The 18,315-nt window shown below is 37.1% G+C and overlaps 2 protein-coding genes across 12 annotated transcripts; both read left to right on the forward strand.

Moving 5' to 3' along the window:
• Positions 1–993: 993 nt before the first annotated feature.
• On the forward strand, positions 994–11,452 carry znf207a (zinc finger protein 207, a). Of its 11 annotated transcripts, none has more exons than XR_013196801.1 (14): positions 994–1,121; positions 2,364–2,490; positions 2,577–2,715; positions 2,803–2,982; positions 3,071–3,146; positions 3,243–3,313; positions 3,427–3,572; positions 4,532–4,612; positions 5,759–5,980; positions 6,308–6,464; positions 8,523–8,697; positions 8,897–8,975; positions 10,004–10,058; positions 11,334–11,452. XR_013196801.1 is itself a non-coding variant. In XM_077212941.1 (11 exons), the coding sequence occupies exons 1-11, from the start codon at positions 1,081–1,083 to the stop codon at positions 8,681–8,683; spliced, it is 1,401 nt and encodes a 466-aa protein (XP_077069056.1). In that variant the 5' UTR covers positions 994–1,080; the 3' UTR covers positions 8,684–9,225. The 11 variants fall into 11 exon arrangements, 4 of the variants coding, with proteins under 4 accessions (XP_077069056.1, XP_077069057.1, XP_077069059.1 ...); XR_013196802.1 differs by having other exon boundaries at positions 5,765–5,980; XR_013196800.1 differs by lacking the exons at positions 10,004–10,058; positions 11,334–11,452 and adding an exon at positions 9,149–9,225.
• Positions 11,453–11,939: 487 nt separating this feature from the next.
• On the forward strand, positions 11,940–14,282 carry LOC143721963 (uncharacterized). The gene is made up of 4 exons (XM_077212946.1): positions 11,940–12,154; positions 12,761–13,108; positions 13,860–13,960; positions 14,051–14,282. The coding sequence occupies exons 1-4, from the start codon at positions 12,109–12,111 to the stop codon at positions 14,219–14,221; spliced, it is 666 nt and encodes a 221-aa protein (XP_077069061.1). The 5' UTR covers positions 11,940–12,108; the 3' UTR covers positions 14,222–14,282.
• Positions 14,283–18,315: the final 4,033 nt, after the last annotated feature.

Genomic DNA, 18,315 nt, shown 5'->3' on the forward strand with positions numbered 1-18,315 from the left:
CACCAATGGATTATTGTAATTGTGTTTTGTTTTATGCACGTCTTCTTATCAGGTAAAAAAACATTAACCGCATCATTAGAGCACATTTTTGTGCACATCTTTAGAATGTATGCGCATCTTGGCATTTCCATACAGTTTTTATGTGATGTTGCAAAATTCACATACAAATAGGAGCATGGCAACATACAGTTGCTAGTGTGACTGAATGTGACAGGAATACAGTACACAAATGCACAGTCTAACACAAAGTCTAAAAAGAAATACAATAGGCCTATATATATTTTTTTTCACTCAAATGGTTGACTTTATTCAAAAGCGATTAGTTTGTGTTCTTCAATAAAGTTATTGAATAAATTAGATAGTGTGAAGATCTTATTTCAGCAAACTACCTCTCATTGTAACATCTATCCCCATGTAACAACTTATCCTAGTAGTGGGGTAGGTTGTAACAACAAAACTCTTTGTATTTGACACTAACTCACATAATCTGTGATTGTGTAGTACATGTCAATTGTGTAGCACAATTGAGTTGTGTTTGTAGAATACAAATGTGGGGCAACATTTATCAAAGTTTGAGAGATCTAGCACAAACACTGAGTTACTGATGCTCAAACTAAAAGTGTTAGGCTACAACCATCCCCGGTCTCCCTACCATTAAACACCGGTGAGGTCAACTCTTTAACACTTACTGACAGGTCAGTAAATAATTAATTGGGCAAACTATTTATTAAAAATGTTACCCCTGCCCTGCTATTCCTGTAGAATTTAGACTCCAAGCAATGAATTGAGAAGAGAAGTGGTGAGTATGGAAAGTGAAAAAAAAAATAATGTTCAGTTATAAATACATACATACATAAATGTTAACTGAATCCAGTTAGCCTAATTATTTTTTAAATCATTTGAGCACCAACCAGTTTCCAAAGCTGTGCACCTCCTGTCCAGTTAGTGGCGGCATTACTTCTGACGAGTTGCCAGTGCATGGAAAATGCCGTCGTCATGTCCTGTTTACTCCATTTTGTTTCTGCTAATAGTTTGTTAGGTGTCAGTGTGCTGATTGCGGAAAAGTCTGCTAAATAAATCATGGGGAGAAAAAAGAAGAAGCAGATGAAGCCCTGGTGTTGGTATCCTTCTTTAAAAGCTATCGTACTGTTGTTTTAAAAATTTCGCTCTTTTTATTAGTAGGGATTGTCTCACTTCCTGTTTACGGATAGCTAATGCATTGTTCGCATGTTTCTCTGATATCAAGGCTGAGTCTCCAAAAACATACTGAGCTATGTGCTTTACTCCCAAGACATCAAGGTGCTTTCGAATTTGAGTTCTATTTGAACGCCCGTCTGATCGCTGAGTAGATTTTAAGTCACAGTCCAGACTCCAGTCTTTGTCCTTATCCTTCAGCTGGTGACGATGGGGTAAACGCGTTAATTTAATAAACAGTCAGTCGGTCTTCACAAAATAAACCTGGTCATGGTGACCAGGACCTCGGTGTGAAGCGTAACGTTTGACCTACCAATTAATACACTGACTTGATACATCATGACATATCTAACGATATAGATTGAAATGATTTTTTGTTTATATATCTGTTTACTTGTTACTTGTAGATTAGTGCAACTTTTCCGCTAAAAAAACATACCATTATGTTAACGTGGAGAACAGTCAACAAGGAAATAAACAGTTTCGTAGTTATAATACAACAATATTTGACTGCTAAATTCCTCAATTCCCCCCTTGATCATTCACTGAAAAAGTTATGTTGAGAGATAATGTAATATATAATAAACAAATGTATCTTCTTTCATAGCCATTTTAGTGCGTAAACTTCACACCATCTTGCTATCATCATACTATGGCAGTGGTTTTCAACCAAGGGACCAGGGCCCACTAAGTGGCCTCAAGATTATTTAAAATAAGATAAAACAAGCTGTTAAATAAGAAAGTCCTTTATTTTTAATTGTTTGGCAGTTTTTTATTAACAATCATGTGTAGAATATATGTGGAAGCATAGGGGAACTTGTGGACTAGATGTCTTCAATCCTGCTCCTGTAGGGCCACTCTCCTGCAGAGTTTAATTCCAACCTGCTTCAGCACACCTGCCTTTGTATATTCAATCGATCCTGAAGAGCTTGATGAGCTGATTAAGGTGTGTTTGATTAGGGTTGGAAATAACTCTGCAGGACAGCGGCCCTCCAGGAGCAGGATTGAAGACTTCTGAGACGAAAAGGTTGAGAACCACTGGTGTTTATGAAAGAAGTGGGCCAAAAGAGTTTAGCATCCTAATGCTAATAATGTTGCCTTAATGACTTTTTCTAGTTTTCTGTTATGATTTTTTTTTCTTGTTTATATGACTTTAACCGCAAACCCAGGTACTGTAACAGAGATTTTGATGATGAGAAGATTCTCATTCAACACCAGAAGGCCAAGCACTTTAAGTGTCACATATGTCACAAGAAGTTATACACAGGTCCTGGTCTGGCCATCCACTGTATGCAGGTACATATGTCATTGGGATTTTGTATTTTATGTATATATGTAATATCTTTACTGTATGTCTTAAACTATTTGTTTGTTTATTGAAGGTTCATAAAGAAACTATTGATGGTGTCCCTAATGCAATACCTGGAAGGACTGACATAGAACTGGAGATCTATGGAATGGAGGGTATTCCAGAGAAAGACATGGAGGAGAGGAGACGTGTACTTGAACAAAAAACACAGGGTAGCACACAAACTTCATATTACTTATGGTCTTTTTGTCGCCCACGTAAACCCATAATAACAATATTCCCCTGCTTTGTGTAAACAGAAAATCAGAAGAAAAGACAGAACCAAGATGACTCTGATGAAGATGATGAGGACGAAGAGCCTGGACCCTCCTTCCAACAGCCAGCATCAACCGTACAGCCTCAGGCAGCCTACGCCCCCATGACACAGCCAGGAATGGCCCCTGTCCCAGCTCCCGGGATGCCACACGGAAGCTACTCAGGTGTGCTTTGTAATAATACAAAACAACCAGTTCGAGCTTTTATGCATAGTATATTTATTATGTGTCTCCTAAATTACTTCTCTCAAAGGAATGCCCCCAATGATGCCTGGTGTTCCCCCAATGATGCCAGGAATGCCCCCTGTCATGCCAGGGATGCCTCCAGGGTGAGCGTTAATAGTCTGAATATTGCTCATTCATGTTGTAAACATGTTTCTTGAATCTTTCAATAACCTTTTCTTCCTGTTACGTGTAATCAATAGCATGATGCCAATGAGTGGCATGATGCCACCTACACATGGAATGCCCCCAATGATGCCAGGCATGCCACCAGGTACAGGAACCTTTCAATTTTATGGCTCAGTATGTATATAAGAGAAATGTTTTTTTCAGTTGTTCATAATTTTATTATTGTGGTAAAATGATTTGATTATTGCGTTATTACAGGAATTCCTCCTCCCATGGGCCATCACCCTGGCATACCCCACATGGCTCAGGCTCCTCCTACTACCACCCGGCCAGCTATGCCTGCCACCACAGTGTCCACGCCACAGCCAAGTGTCTCCAAGCCACTGTTTCCCAGTGCAGGACAGGTATGCTGCCCTTCCTTGCTAGTTGCAAAACCGAAAGGCATCTTAAGTAAAATGAATTAAATGTCTTTATTTTTCTTATGTCACTTTCAGGGACTGATTAGACTCATACCAAGGAAAATACTGTACAGTCAGTTTTTGGTTAGAAGGAGAGACCAGGATTATTAACACTTTTGCATCACTTCATGCTACTGACAGTGATGTTTTCAGGTTTTCAGGCTTCTGAACCAGGGTTCTCTGTATCTAAGGCCCTGTTTACACCTTTTATTAAGACGCGTTTTGGTCGATAGGATCACGAGTGTAGGACGCTAGTTACAGGTGTAAATGGGGTCTCAAACGTTTTGAGCTTGTCCACTTTCGACCACTTCCAGAGGTAGTCAAACTCATTTGACCGAATTGTTTTGGTAGTGTAGATGCTCATGAGGTTGAATGTGTGCGAACAGCCACACAAGATCTGATAAAGTCAATACATTTACCCGCCCATTGACCCTCCCCTTAAAGAAATCAGGACAGAAGTAGTTGAAAGTGGACAATAAAAGTGAAAGTGTTTTCCAATAAAAGTGTATGAATTCATAGTTACATGCAAAGTTTTAAGGCTATTTAATTGTTATTAAATTAAAAAAGTAATGATAATTATTAGTTGTTTTATTAAAAACAAATCATAAAATAATTCTGGTGCCTATATGAAATATATTGCTTTTTTTTAAAGTAAAAGGTATCCTTTTTTAATATCCTTTTTTTGCTGTTGTGGAAATTCTCAAGAGACCAAAATGTGATACGGATAAACCTATATCACAGGCTAATAATAATAAATAAAAAACCCTCAGTGCTGGTCGTTTTAGAGCGCAGTTTTAAATGACCAGAGGTTCAGTGTTAAGTGTGTTCATGATAGTTTTTGTGAGCAGCAGTCATGTCCAGAATTAAACAGGGTCTTTACTGTGTGCTCTCTCTCCATGCTGCAGATGGGCACTCGAGCTCCAAGCACAAGCTCAGCCTCCTCCAGTCTGGACACTTTGTCAGCATCCTCTAAACCGCTGTCCCAAGTATGCAGTAGCTTGCTGACTCGGTGAAAGAGCTGCTTCTTAAAACTATTGATGGCATGTGACAGCAGACAGACCTCAGACTGCCTCTTAGAATAATTGCCTTTGCCCTTGAGGACATCTGTAGTGCTTCATAAGAATCAAAAGAGATTTTTAATTGAGGCTGATAAGTGATAGACTGCTTGACTTTCTATTTTAACTCAGTGTTTCTCTTTCTTTAAAATATACCTTCATAGTCAAATTTTAACTCTGTATATATTCAGTGGCCCCAAAAAGTATTTGGACTCATTGGGGCACTTGACCTTGATCCACGTTTTACAACCAGAAAGTTGTACAACCATACAACCAAATACTTTATTTTGTTTAACATTTTGTGTTTTTATCATTCAAAACCAGTCGCTCATTCAGTGACCTTAGCTGGCAGGAGGGACAGTACACTTGCAGGAGTGAATTGAGGTAGTCAGTCCATAATGCCAGCATCAAAACTTTAAATTTAATTCTGTTCAGTGAGATCAGGAGGGGTTGACATGGGTTTTGGCTACCGTGTTCAGGATCATCTTCAGAGGTTAGTTCCACTGGCTGGAAGGCCTGCCAGTAGAGCGTTGCAGTAGTCCAGTCTTGAAATGACAAGAGCTTGGACAATAAGTTGCGCCACATACTTTGACAGGAAGGGTCTGATTTTCTTAATGTTGCAAAGCGCAAACCTGCACGGGTTGTTGCTGAACACCGGGTTGTTGCTGAAATATGGTGGATAATGTTATGGATGATATTAACACTATACTATTTTGTCTAAATAATAATCTTAAACTAAAATCAGTTTAGATCTAACACCATTATAATGTACAGTATGAATTTCGTTTTTACATTTAACTGTTATTAGTGTTTCTAAATATTGACTTTAAGTGAGCGTTAGATGGCGGTATTTTGCTTGAAGTGTGCTTGCTCTCTATTTCTAGATAAAGTAAATAACACTTGATTTGGTATTCTGTTATATCCTGCATTGTATATCAAGTGTGACTTAAATGCTTTGTGGGGCCACTGTATTCATGCTTTTAAGAATCCGTTTTGCTTCTGTTAACTGTAGTACCTAAGTGCAGCATTGAGTTAAATCCCTGAATGTATCTAATCTGCACTTTTGTGTCACTTCAGGTCCAGCAGGCTGGTTCTGGTGTAGCAGTGAGCGCTTCTGCACCTCCTTCTGCTGCGCCTAAACCCACATTCCCAGCCTACACCCAGTCCTCCACCACTGCTGCTGTCAACACGAGCAGCACTGTGGCCAAACCGGGCACCCCAGTCACAAGTAAGCCTGCCACCCTCACCACTACCAGTGCAACCAGTAAGTTGATCCACCCTGATGAAGACATATCACTGGTAAGTGAACCTTTTTCTATGCTTTGTCTTTTAAGCTTTGCAGAAATAACTGATCAGCTATCAATAGTGCATGCTTGCATTTGATAAAACACCTGGTTCATTATCCCAGACTGTCTCGTTCCAAACCTGTGAATTTCTTTCCTCTGCGGAACATACATTTGAAGAACGTTTTTGTTCAGACAGTGAAAGTCAAAAAGGGCCAAAACAACACTGGACCCCAGTGACTTAAATTTTTCACAATATCTTCTTTTGTGTTCCACAGAAGAAAGGAAACAAAGTCCATATTTATGTCTTACCGCCCTGCACGTTTTGCTTTGTGTTTGACAGGAGGAGTTGCGAGCACAGCTGCCTCGCTACCAGTGTAAAATCCCTAGTGCGGGACAGGCCCACATATCTTCCCCACCAGTCGCAGCAATGGGAGGCGTGTTGCCCTCTCAGCAGGGCATTCCTGCGCAGCAGCCGGGTATTAGGCATCCCATGCAAGGTAGGGTGCATATAAGTGCTCTCAGACTTTTGGATGCCCACTGAATATCAAAGTAAGAGCAAAAATGTCTTGTTACACTACTCTTTAATAGTTGTTATTCAGAAAGAATGCAGTAATCAAAAGTGACAGTCAAGTCATTTATAATGGTACAAAATATTTCTATTTCAAATAAATGCTGTTATTTTGAACTTTCTTTATTAAAGAGTCCTGAAAAAATGCATCATAGTTTCCACTAAAATATGAACTGCGTTCAATTTTTAATGATAATAAATGTTGCCTGAGCTTCAAATCAGGATATTAGTCGGACTACTAGCACAGTCGGAATAAGTCACATGTAACCACGTCAATTCGTATGAATTGGCCAAATCATTTTAAAATTTCATTTGGATTGTAAGGGGTGGTTTAAAGCTTTTGTAATCCGATTGAGAGGACATGTAAACACCTGATCGGATTGATAAAAGAAACTGGAAAGTACTGCGTATGTGCAATGACGTAGAAATGGTGTAATGATATATAAGGTGCGGAACGACCTGTTCTTCCTGTCATATAAATGAGTGTCCTGTCAGTCATTCTAAAATTCTCCTTTTACTCCACGTCTGTGAATTGGAGCAGGACAACGTGCCCCCATTCCTTGTTTCGGACAGTCGTCCAAAGACACCTTGTTTTGGGTGCGGGAAGGACTGTTTTTACGGCTCTTAATATAAGCAGGGAGGCACAACGGTTCATGTGCTAGTCGTCTCCTAATTAGGACCCAAAATGAAAAAGAAGCAATGTAGGAGAGTAGAATGTGCAAACAGCCAGAAACTATTCGTGCGACTGTGCTTATGTCATAAAAATCCATTCCGTTTTGAAGCTTGCGACATATTGACACACACATCAACCCAATCACTTTATTTAGCGTTCATGAAAACACTACGTTCAGATTCATCAATTGGAGTGAATTCATTCCTATTGAAACAAAAAGTGTCCATGTAAAAGTAGTTATGGACTACTTGCACAACTACTTCCGCATTCTAGTTAGTACATATCGGGAGTTTCCGGTTAGAGCATTCAGTGCACCTACATTCAAAGAGAATGCAGATTATTAAATGCATTCTGAATAATAAATAGGCTAAATATATTTATCCACTAAGCTGCAGCAGTCCTATGAAAATGATATATGCATATATGCTAATCTTCTCATTAAAAGTTTTTTTTCTCTTTCCGAAATCTCATACCTGTTTGGTTTACATTTTAAAAATTAACTATTAAAAAGATTGCTTGTGTGCTCGGGTGTTTATTCCACTCTTTTAAAATAGTTGAATGAATGAATGCTCGCGAGGTGCCTGTAACAATGTTACATAGGCTATTTAATCAATAACATACACAGCGTAGAGGAGAATGACTGTCAACTACTTTGAATATTATAGCATTTTGGGCATAAACATGTAAATAGTGAAAAGATTGACATTGAAAAATGACACGGAATGATTAACATTTAATACAAATAAATAAATGTTTGTGGTTCGTACTGATGTTATGCATCTGTTTTCATACACTTCACTGACACTCTGTGGTGAATTGATGGCGTATTTTTAACACCCGCTGCTTTCTCAGATCGGCTTGGGTTGGATTTAAACTTCATGTTATGATAAATGTGGAAAATTCTGCACACAGTAAACATCAGAATATACCTTCTCCTGTCAATAAAAATTACCAATTTTTTTAATCTTAATGCTCATTGACCACAGTACATTGAAAGTAAACATAACTGGAAATCCATTGAAGACTGCAATTTGTTTCTCTGATGTCAAAGCTTCAACAGCCATTACTCCATTTTAAAATATAATTAAATCAAAAAAAGTTATTTTAAATTGTAATAGTATTTCACAGTATTACTGTTTTTACTTTTTTTGAACAAATACATGCAGCCTTGATTAACATGAGACTCTTTCAAAAACATAAAGTCTTGCCAACCCCAGACTTTAGAACAATATTGTGTATGAGTGTGGGAATCGCAGTGTAAGATAAAAGCAAATTTGTGTTATAAATGCAACTAATCAGTTTCTTCTCATGTAGGGCCATATGGTGCTCCACCTCAAGCAGTGCCTGGGTATGTCCCAGGAGGGATGCCACCGTATGGGCAAGCCCCACCCATGGTTCCTCCTTACCAGGCCGCTCCCCCTCGGCCTGCCATTGGCATGAGACCTCCAGTAATGTCTCCTGGAGGCCGATATTGAGGCGTCTTCATTAGGTTTGGTGATTCAACCATTTTACCATCTAGTGGCGTTCTTTACAATCCAGATCAGTAACCGTAACCCTTCTTGCAATGAGGGGATGGAGTAATCAAACTGTGTAACGCATGGGACATTTGATTTTACCAAGTCTTTTATTTGGACCTTCCCTTTGTTGCAGATCATACAGTTTGGCTTTTTTTCTCATGTTTTGTTTAGGTTTTTAGAAGTGAAGTGTAGTAAATATGGTTCGTAATAATTTGAAGCGGCTGGAGTTTCGTACAGCACCTTTATCAAGGCAAGTCACTGTAAATATACTACTGTACTAAAAGTGTGAAGCCTTCGCAGCACCAAAAGGTGCTGTTGGACGTCCTGTCCCCAGCGTTGCTTGGTGAGGGCTTCAGATAGCTGTCACTGTTGAGTTTATTTTTCTGTGTCTGCTTGTCTACATTTACAGTGTTCTCTCTGTAGGGCCAATAACAAAAGGACTCCTGTGAATGATATCTGTACTGTTCCACTATGAATTGTAATAAACTATTGAAATCTAACGGCTGTTTTTTCATGAGCGAGTAAAGGACAACTCCGTAAGGTTTGTACTTCAAATGATCCACATGATGGCTGTTATTTGTATGAAAGCAGTGTGTTTAGCGTATGCTGGAATGCATTTATGAGTGCGAGGAAAGCCGAAGCGTTTGCATCCACGTTTGATGTTCTTTCATATTGAAGTTCGAGTTTAAAGGGGTCAAATCATAAGGAATTACATTTCTCTGATCTTTTGAAAGTCAGTTGTTTTGTACCATGTAAACTTGATGTAACCCAAAACATCTCACAATGTCTGACATTTACACATCAGTGATGCCTATATGGTGTTCGGAAGCTTTGAAAAAACAGTATGGATAGGACATATATTTAATTATTCCTGAACAACATACAACCAGCACTATAAAACTAAAAAGGTCCCTGATCTTAACAGTTGAGGGTGCTTAAAAGATGCTACAACAGAAAGTCAACTAAATTGTAATGTTCAGAGACAAAGTGACATTTTTTTGGCTATTTTTGATGTGGGAAAAACAGTGGACCTAAATGTTTAAGACCCCTTTAAATGTTCAACTCCTTATGCAAGAGCATATGGCTCTCAAAGAGATAAACAACCATTCAGATGGCAGTCTTCCTGAAGATCACCGTCTTGTGAAAGACTGAAATAACCCAAATGAACCGACTAAAGCTCATTATTTGACTGTGATTTTCAGGAAGATAAAGGCAAGGCTGTGACTGTAGTTCCTTGTGGTTGTTGTCCTAAACTGAGGATTTCTCTTCTCCTTGTAGCAATGCCATGGGACTGGCTGAGGCAGAGTCTCAGTGTTGCCCTGCACAGGCTGAGGCAAGTCTCACATTTTCTCTCTTTACTCTCTGTATTCGGGGGGCCTCACAGTCATTTGGCTGTTGGATGCAAACGTCCCCAAACTTAGAACAAGTTTGGTGATGGCCCCCAGTTTGATTAATATCAGGGGGATTTTCATAACTAACTCCGTTTTAGCTAAAATGTTAGATGTACACAAATATGCTTCAAAAGTTTGGGGTCAGTAAGGTTTTTTTGGGGGTGGGGAAAGAAAGTAGTATTTTTATTTAGCAAGGATGCATTGATTTGATTAAAAGTGGCAGTAAAGATATTTGTACAAAAGTTATAAAACATTTCTATTTCAAATGATGTTATTTTAAACGTTCTATTTGTCAATAATATTAAGTCCGTGAGGATAATGTTTCTTGAACATCAAATCATCATATTAGAATGATACTTGAAGGATCATGTGACACTGAAGACTGGAGTAATGATGCTGAAAATTCAGAAATAAATTATATTTTAAAATATATTAAAATAGAAAAGTTCTTACTGTATTTTTGATCAAATACATGCAGTCTTGTTGTGAACAAGAGATTTCTCTCAAATTCAAAAACATTGAAAAATCTTGCTGACCCCAAACTTTTGAATGGTAGTGTGTTAATAGAATATGTTGTTATTTTCAACTACATCTCTGGCATTCTGTCGATTAGCACAGACAATGACTCATCTCGCAGTTTGTACTAAACAAATGGGAAATGGAAATGCAATTAATGAAAGTGTAGCAGTTATGCTAGCTAATAAGTCCTTAGAAAATGCAACTTGCATATAAACATTACATGTGTGTAATATAGTTCCCATTTTTACAAACAGAAGGATGAGTTGACATTTTTCAGGATGCCACAGATTCTGTCCACAAGCATTGTTGAAAATCCAGAATATTAATTGAAATCCTTTCACTGGTTTTGGAGATGTTTGGCATGGCACTAATGGTATCAATCCACAGAACTACTACTCCAAGGAATCATTTAGCATCTAGCCAACCATATGAATCCGATGGTTTTGTGTTTTGTAAAGTACTGTCTGTGAGTTTTGTTTTTTTGTGGGTTCTTTGTTTCGTTTATCTGTCCGTTTGCTACTGATCAGTTCCCCTTGATTTTTAAGGAAAATGTAATCCAGGACCCCTTTACAGAGTTGAGATTTGGTTAAAAGCAAAAGACTGCTTTCCGGTTCACTGTCAACTAAGTTTTTGCCTGGTAAGTTTGGTTAGGTTTAGTCCCCAATTTTCTAAATCTGTACTCATTTTCCTTTTTACAGGAAAAACTGAGATTTGTTTCAGAGTTTTGAGTTTATCTTTCCAGTAAAGTGCAGCACAAAGTGAGTTGCCTTTTCCTTTTGTCCCATTTGAAAATAATAAAAACTAAAATACAAACAAATGAGCTGTGTATTCTTTATATGTATATTTGGTCATACATTTTATATATAGGCCTGGTTTCACAGACAGGGCTTCATTCAAATTGGACATTTAAGCAGCTTTTATAAACGTCTCTTAAAAAATCAAAAACAAAACAATATCACCGACATATATATGTCAGTGGAAGTTGCTTTAAGTTAAAACGGTTCAAACATGTATTTTAGTCCTGGACTAGCTTAAGCCTTGTCTGTTAAACCGGGCAAGTAACAACTGAACAATATTAAGTGTATTAGTTAAAACATCAAAAGGATGAGAGTACAGAAGAAAATAATTAATAAAGAAAAAGAGAGGTTTCCTGCAAATCTGAGCTTTAAATTACTTAAAATAATGTGCTTTAAATGAATGATAATGTCAGTGCCGGAATAAACTGCCTGAGAAGAAAATATTTTGGTACAAATGTTGAAACATTTACTCTACAAGTCATTTATATAACGCTGTACTTTCAGTAGTAACACAGTATCTACACTACAACAAAAAATGTGTGTCTGCTGAACTTCCTGTGCTTGGGTGGAGCTCTGCCGAGATGAAAAGAGGACAGTCCTAGAAGCAGAATCAACGCTTTGAGGAGAGATGCATGTGAAACTTGTCATGGATATTTACAACATTTAGAAGTGCATTATGAGAGCCAGCTTATTTCTCTGGATTTTATTGGAGCAGACTTTAGGTACGTCACTGTGAATGGGATACCATAGTAATGTTTATTTCAAAGGTTTTCAATCCTGCTCCTGGAGGGCCGCTGTCCTGCAGAGTTTAGGTCCAACCCTAATCAAACACACCCAAATCAGCTCATCAAACTCTTCAGGGTCGATTGAATATACAAAGGCAGGTTGGAACTAAACTCTGCAGGACAGTGGCCCTCCAGGAGCAGGATTGAAGACCTCTGGTTTATTGGATGCTGTTAAATTTCAGTCTAGGCTACTTGAATTTTTTTTCAGAAATCAAGCATTCAATCTCAAATATTAAAATTTAAGAACTTTTTTTTTTAGCAATAACACTGAGCTCTTAACCTCATGCTAATATAGTACAGGTGTCTCATCAGACTTTTTGAACATCATAACAACAGGTGATGCTTTTAAACATACTTATACATTTTAAGTATGCAAAATTAAGTTATTGATTGGCCTACTCTGTAATAGGGGTACACAAATGAACCAATCTACCTTATGTGTATAGAGCTTGATTAAAAAAGGCGTGCCTAAATTATGCATATGACCAACAATGCAAAAGCATGCAATTTCATGAGTTTAATCCTTTCATTAACACTTTTCAGCATTTCAAGATTTGAATTACATCCAAAGACTTGAGGGTGAATCAGTGGACATGTCTTGTGTTACACAAGCAAGTAAATCACACCCGTCGCTGTACCTGCGGCGACGGTTTGGGCATTCAGAGAGTGTGCTGAACATCTCTGAAGATGAAGGCGTGAGAGCAGATCCAGGAATTGAGGGACGTATCAAGATCTCCGGACAGACGAAATTTCTCCAGACAGGAGAAATTAATGTGACTCTTTCTGATTTAAGACGCACAGACACGGGGCTTTATGTCTGTGATTTCTCTGGAAATCCACCAGATCAGCATTCGGTGAACACAGCATTTTTTCTGCTTGTGAATGCGGCAGGTTGGAAAATTTTTCTTTGTATTTAATTAAAGAAAAAAAAAAAAAAAAAAAAAAATATATATATATATATATGTACAGTAAACCTATTATATATTGGCGCAGCTCTGCACTGCATCTCTGCTGATGTTTAACACTGGGACAACCAGTGTCAATTATGTGACCTTGGACCACAAAACCAGTCACAACTCGCACGGGTATATTTGTGGCAATAGCCAACAATAGCCTACATTATATGGGTCAAAATGATCGATTTTTCTTTTATGCCAAAAAATCAATAGGATAGAATAAAGATCATGTTCCATTAAGATATTTTGTAAATTTCCTACTACCGTAAAATAAGTTAATTTTTGTGAGTGGATGCAGCAAAATCACGTAGGGCCTAGGCCTACATAAATGTCTTTTTTTTTTGCACCCTCAGATTCCAGATTTTCAATTAGCTGTATCTCGGCCAAATAATGTCCTATCCTTTCAAACCATACATCAATGGAAAGCTTATTTAGGGGCAACAGATGATCAGCAGATGATCTATAAATCTCAATTTAAAAAAAAAAAATGTCCCTTGTGACTGGTTTTGTGGTCAAGAAGGGTCACATAATATTGACCTAAAACTATCACTAAGAGTAAGATAGAGCGTGGAAATTGGGAAAAACAAAACATGAGTTAAGACCCCACCGCTAGCCCAAATATATTTAGCTGTAGTGATGGAAAAGTAAGCTCACATCTGACCTCATACTCTCATTGTTTGATTTAGGTAAGCAGTGCTCCTGTAGGATGTATTCTCTGCTCATCTATACCATCTCTGTAGGAGTGAGCCTGCTCCTACTCACAGTTATTGCTCTCTTTTTGATACTTGTAAGGTCACACAGCTGAACACTTCAATTAGCAAATAATAAGCAATAGTGTGTCATTCTTAAAGTTAAAATACCCCTTTTTTGTCCTCAGAAAAAGCCAAATGCTCAGCAAGAGCATCTAACAGCAGTTCCAATTTATGAAGACATGTCATGTGTGCAAGGAAGCAGTGCAAACCATTATCGGATCTGTCCGCCAGAGCCTGAAAGATCTGCTCCAGGCTGGACCAAATCCAATAGAAAGACTATGCCGGGAAAACTATAGATCCCCCAAAAGGACAGATCATGTGGCATCAGCATCAGAAAAAAATAATAAAAAATATTTTTTTTTAAATTGCAGCTTATATGTGATATTTGGATCCATTTACAACTACACAGTTTAAGTGTAGTGGCCTATTGCTTTTAGACAAGTTAAAATGTATATATTTCACTGTCCTGTGATGACAAATAAATAAAAAATACAAATATTCTGTCTATATCTCAATGTAATGCATAATTAACTGCCAGCATAATTGCAAAATACAATATAAAGACAAAAATATTTAATTACAAGTATTAAATTAATGTTATATAATAATAATAATAGTATAACCTAATTTACTGGGATAAAATGATCAAATTGGGTCAAATTTGCTTCCATTAACCTGGTTGTTTTAAATGACTAAAGAAGAAATATAAAATATTCTTATTTTAAGGGTGAATACAGGTTGGATACTTTCCTGATAATTTGTCATGGGCATCTTTATTTTTATTCAGTCCAAATCACTAAATAAATGTAATCCCACACTACTTTACCAAAGCATTTTTCATCCTATTGGAAGAGTACAATGACAGGTTATTAAGTATCCCACTTTCACCACAACACTGCAGGGCACGTGATGTCCACTATAACGCAATGACCAAACCAAATTCATTACAGCCAAGAACAAAAATGCAATTTATTAATTGTTTGAAAGAAGCTCCATACTTGAAAACATTTTTTTTCGGTGCATGTCAACAATCACATTCTATGAGGAGAGAGAAAAAGAGGAAAAGAGAGGGGAAAAAAAACCCATCAAAAGCCATTGACTTCTTAAAATCTCAGTACAGACATATTCCTTAACAAAAGGCAAAAGCAACCCAGTATCTCCACCCACACTCATCCCAGTAACACACTCACTCACTCAGTCACACAAAGAACACAGACAACCTTGAAAGTCATGGGCTACAAAAAAACCCCACAGTGCTTCAGAATGAGACGTTCATTGGTTTCGGAATACACAGCATGGCAATGTACTCTATGTAAGAAACATAAAAAATGGGAAGTAAGATGGGGTTGGTGGGGGAGGGAGACAACAGAGAAAATGAGCACAAAAAAGGACACAAAAAAGATTCCCTCTAATCCCAGTGAGAGATGGGTCACAGAGGCTTTAAGAACCCCACCCCCCTTGTGCATAGATCATGATCCGTATAAACCAGCTTTTTTCCCTCTTTAAATTGATCAAATTGATACAGAAACCCTGCCCCCAACCCCTCGTATTTAGTTCTCATCATGTAATAACCGCCACAGGAGACAGAATGACAAGGAGGAAAGAAATAGTAATGCACAATGGTCCTGATTTCAACAGGAAGGGACCTCATGTTAAGAAAATACAATACAGAATCACACATACAGCATTTGTATGTTCTTTCACCGTCTTTTGAACAATCAAAATCATTGATCATTTTGTTTAAAATGTAAAGCAATTTCAATATAGAGATTTATATATAAAGCACTCAATTTTTTAAAGTTCATTAAGAGTTCATTATTTGGTAAATATGTAACTGCTACGGATTTAGAAACAAAGGTATTTTCTTCTTCTGAAATCCATAACCTTCAGTGCTTATGTTTTTTTTTTCTGTTATCCTCTTTCTCTAAAAACAAACATTAAATGGCGTGGAGTTGGTACTCTGGAACCCTTGCCTTCCTGAGACATGATCCACTTTTTTGTGTGTGCAAGATAGTGAACAACTATGTCTTTTCTCTTTAAAAAAAAAAAAAAAAAAAAAAAAATATTTTTTTTTTGCTTTCCAAAAAAAAAAAAATACAGGCTTTGATAATCTATGAAAGTAACATTGCCAACATAAATAAAAACAAAAACATGACAACACTGATCAATCCCAGAGTTCTGCAAGTAGCACAATAATCTTCATTCTGTAAAGTGTTTTTTGTTATTCATTTGATGGAAGTATATGTCCTTTAGGATTTTCTTTCTTTTCTCTTCTTATGACAATCCCATCGTAACATTCCTTTTCATTGAACTTCAGAAAAACATGAAATGTTTGTAAACTGTTGGTGGCCTTGCACAAAGAAAACTAGAACAAAAATGAACATTGACAATAAAAAAAAGCAAACCAGAAAGGTAGGCACCTCTGAAATGAGTCTTGTAAGAAACTCTTCTCCAGATGTCTATCCAGCTCATTATGGTGTAACATGGGGAGTTACAAGTCCCTCTACATCGATCTATGGCCACATTTCTTCAAAAAGACCCCCCACCCCCAATTTCATTTTCATATATATATTTTTTTTTTTAGTATTTTGCATTTTTTTCTGTTTATAATCTGAAAACAAAAATGGTGCAATACTCAAAATAATCAATTTCTTTATCATGGATTATTCCACAATAAAAGCCACTATAAGGTAGATAATCGTATTACAGATAAAAAAAAACACACTTGTTATTTTTCTCAATAAGTCCTTGAGTAAACATTAACACATGAATTGTCACCTTGTCCCCTTAGTACTTTAATATCATGTTGTATGATTAGCTGAATGAGGGGAAGCAGACACTCAGTGCAACTCTAATAACAAAGCTAATAACAAATACAATAACAATACACATCCGAATATATTTTTGACTAGCCAACAAAAGCAAGACAAAAAAAACCTCTAAGATGAAACAAAGGCGCAAACAAATCCACTGTAATCACTAGCATACATTGTTTTGAACTCACTCACACAGGCAAACGAACGCATTCATCCGTCATACAGTACACGCAATCTTGTGCAAACACTCACATACAACCAATGTTGTTTTGCATTTTTTTTATCTTTATCTTTTTTTTAAAGTTTTTTTTACTACATTTTTTTTTTGTTTTCGTTCAGTTTGAACTGATGTTATTAAAAAGCTTGGAAGTGTATGAATGACAAAATTATTACAAAAAATTTCACATTACATTATTGGCGCTTCTTTTGATTCAAGTATTTGTGTTTTTGTCATTTGTATAATTTTGATATGTTTATGCCTTTATCATCTAGTTAAATTCATGGAGAGAAGGAAACGGGGTTACTCAGGCCTGAAAAAAGGTAAAAGTAAATGAAAAAACAATATATATAACCAGTTCTACACATACACAGGATTTCAAATGTACATGTGTATCAACCAGCATGTGCATATTCTAGCCAAAGGATTTGATTTTCTTAGAGGTTATCTCCACCCAGGCCCTGCCCCTGTTATTTTGTATGATCGATGCGGACTTCTTACCTACACAAAGTTGCATCTGAGCCATTCTCGTGGAGCTGGGGTACATTAGTCCTATAGATAAGACCCAGTATGCCCACTTTTTAGCTAGCTAGCTAGTCTGCCAGGCATTCCTCTGGATTTTAAGTTTTGGATGTTTTTTTCAATCTGTGGTCTCGAGTACAGCTTAGAGAAAGGCAGTTATATATATATATATATATATATATATATATATATATATATATATATATATACATACATACATATACATATATTTATATCTTCAAAATCAGGCAATAGTGATTGTTGCTAGTGTCACTCGAGTGTGAAGTAAAACAAAAAAAAAGAAGAAGAAAAAAAAGAAGAAAAAAAGACTTCTTCCAGAAAGGGATTTCCCCCTTTTAAGACTTGGTATCAACTGGCATGTGCCCCAGGCCTCCTGATACAATAGGTCCATGTGGACCTGGACCTGTTTAAAAAAAAAAATAATAAAAATAATAATAAAAAATTGCAAATAATCTGTACCGTTCCCCTAGTATTGGGTCGGGACAGAGTATAATACCATCAATACAGCAAACCCCAGAGTCATCTGTCCGCCACATCAGGGCGTCAAAGGCTTGCAGAGAGAAGCACTTCAGTCAAAGTGTGTACTACAGATTTAAAGTTTCCTTTTTTCAACAATAACATTAATAATAATAATAATGAGACAAAAACCTTTTTTGGTTTTAAAAAAAGATGTACCCAAATGTGAACCATCTACAGTGCACCTAAACATTCTGGATTCCCTGTTTAATTCTCAGCAGTCCTCCCAGGCGTGTATTTGATACCCAGGACAAGGTGCTACCCGTCTGTCTTGGTGCCAACCTGCATTCTACCTCTC

Source organism: Siphateles boraxobius, unplaced genomic scaffold, assembly GCF_051911475.1.
Source record: "Siphateles boraxobius isolate OS27281-9 unplaced genomic scaffold, OSU_SipBor_1 66, whole genome shotgun sequence".
Lineage (NCBI taxonomy): Eukaryota > Metazoa > Chordata > Actinopteri > Cypriniformes > Leuciscidae > Siphateles > Siphateles boraxobius.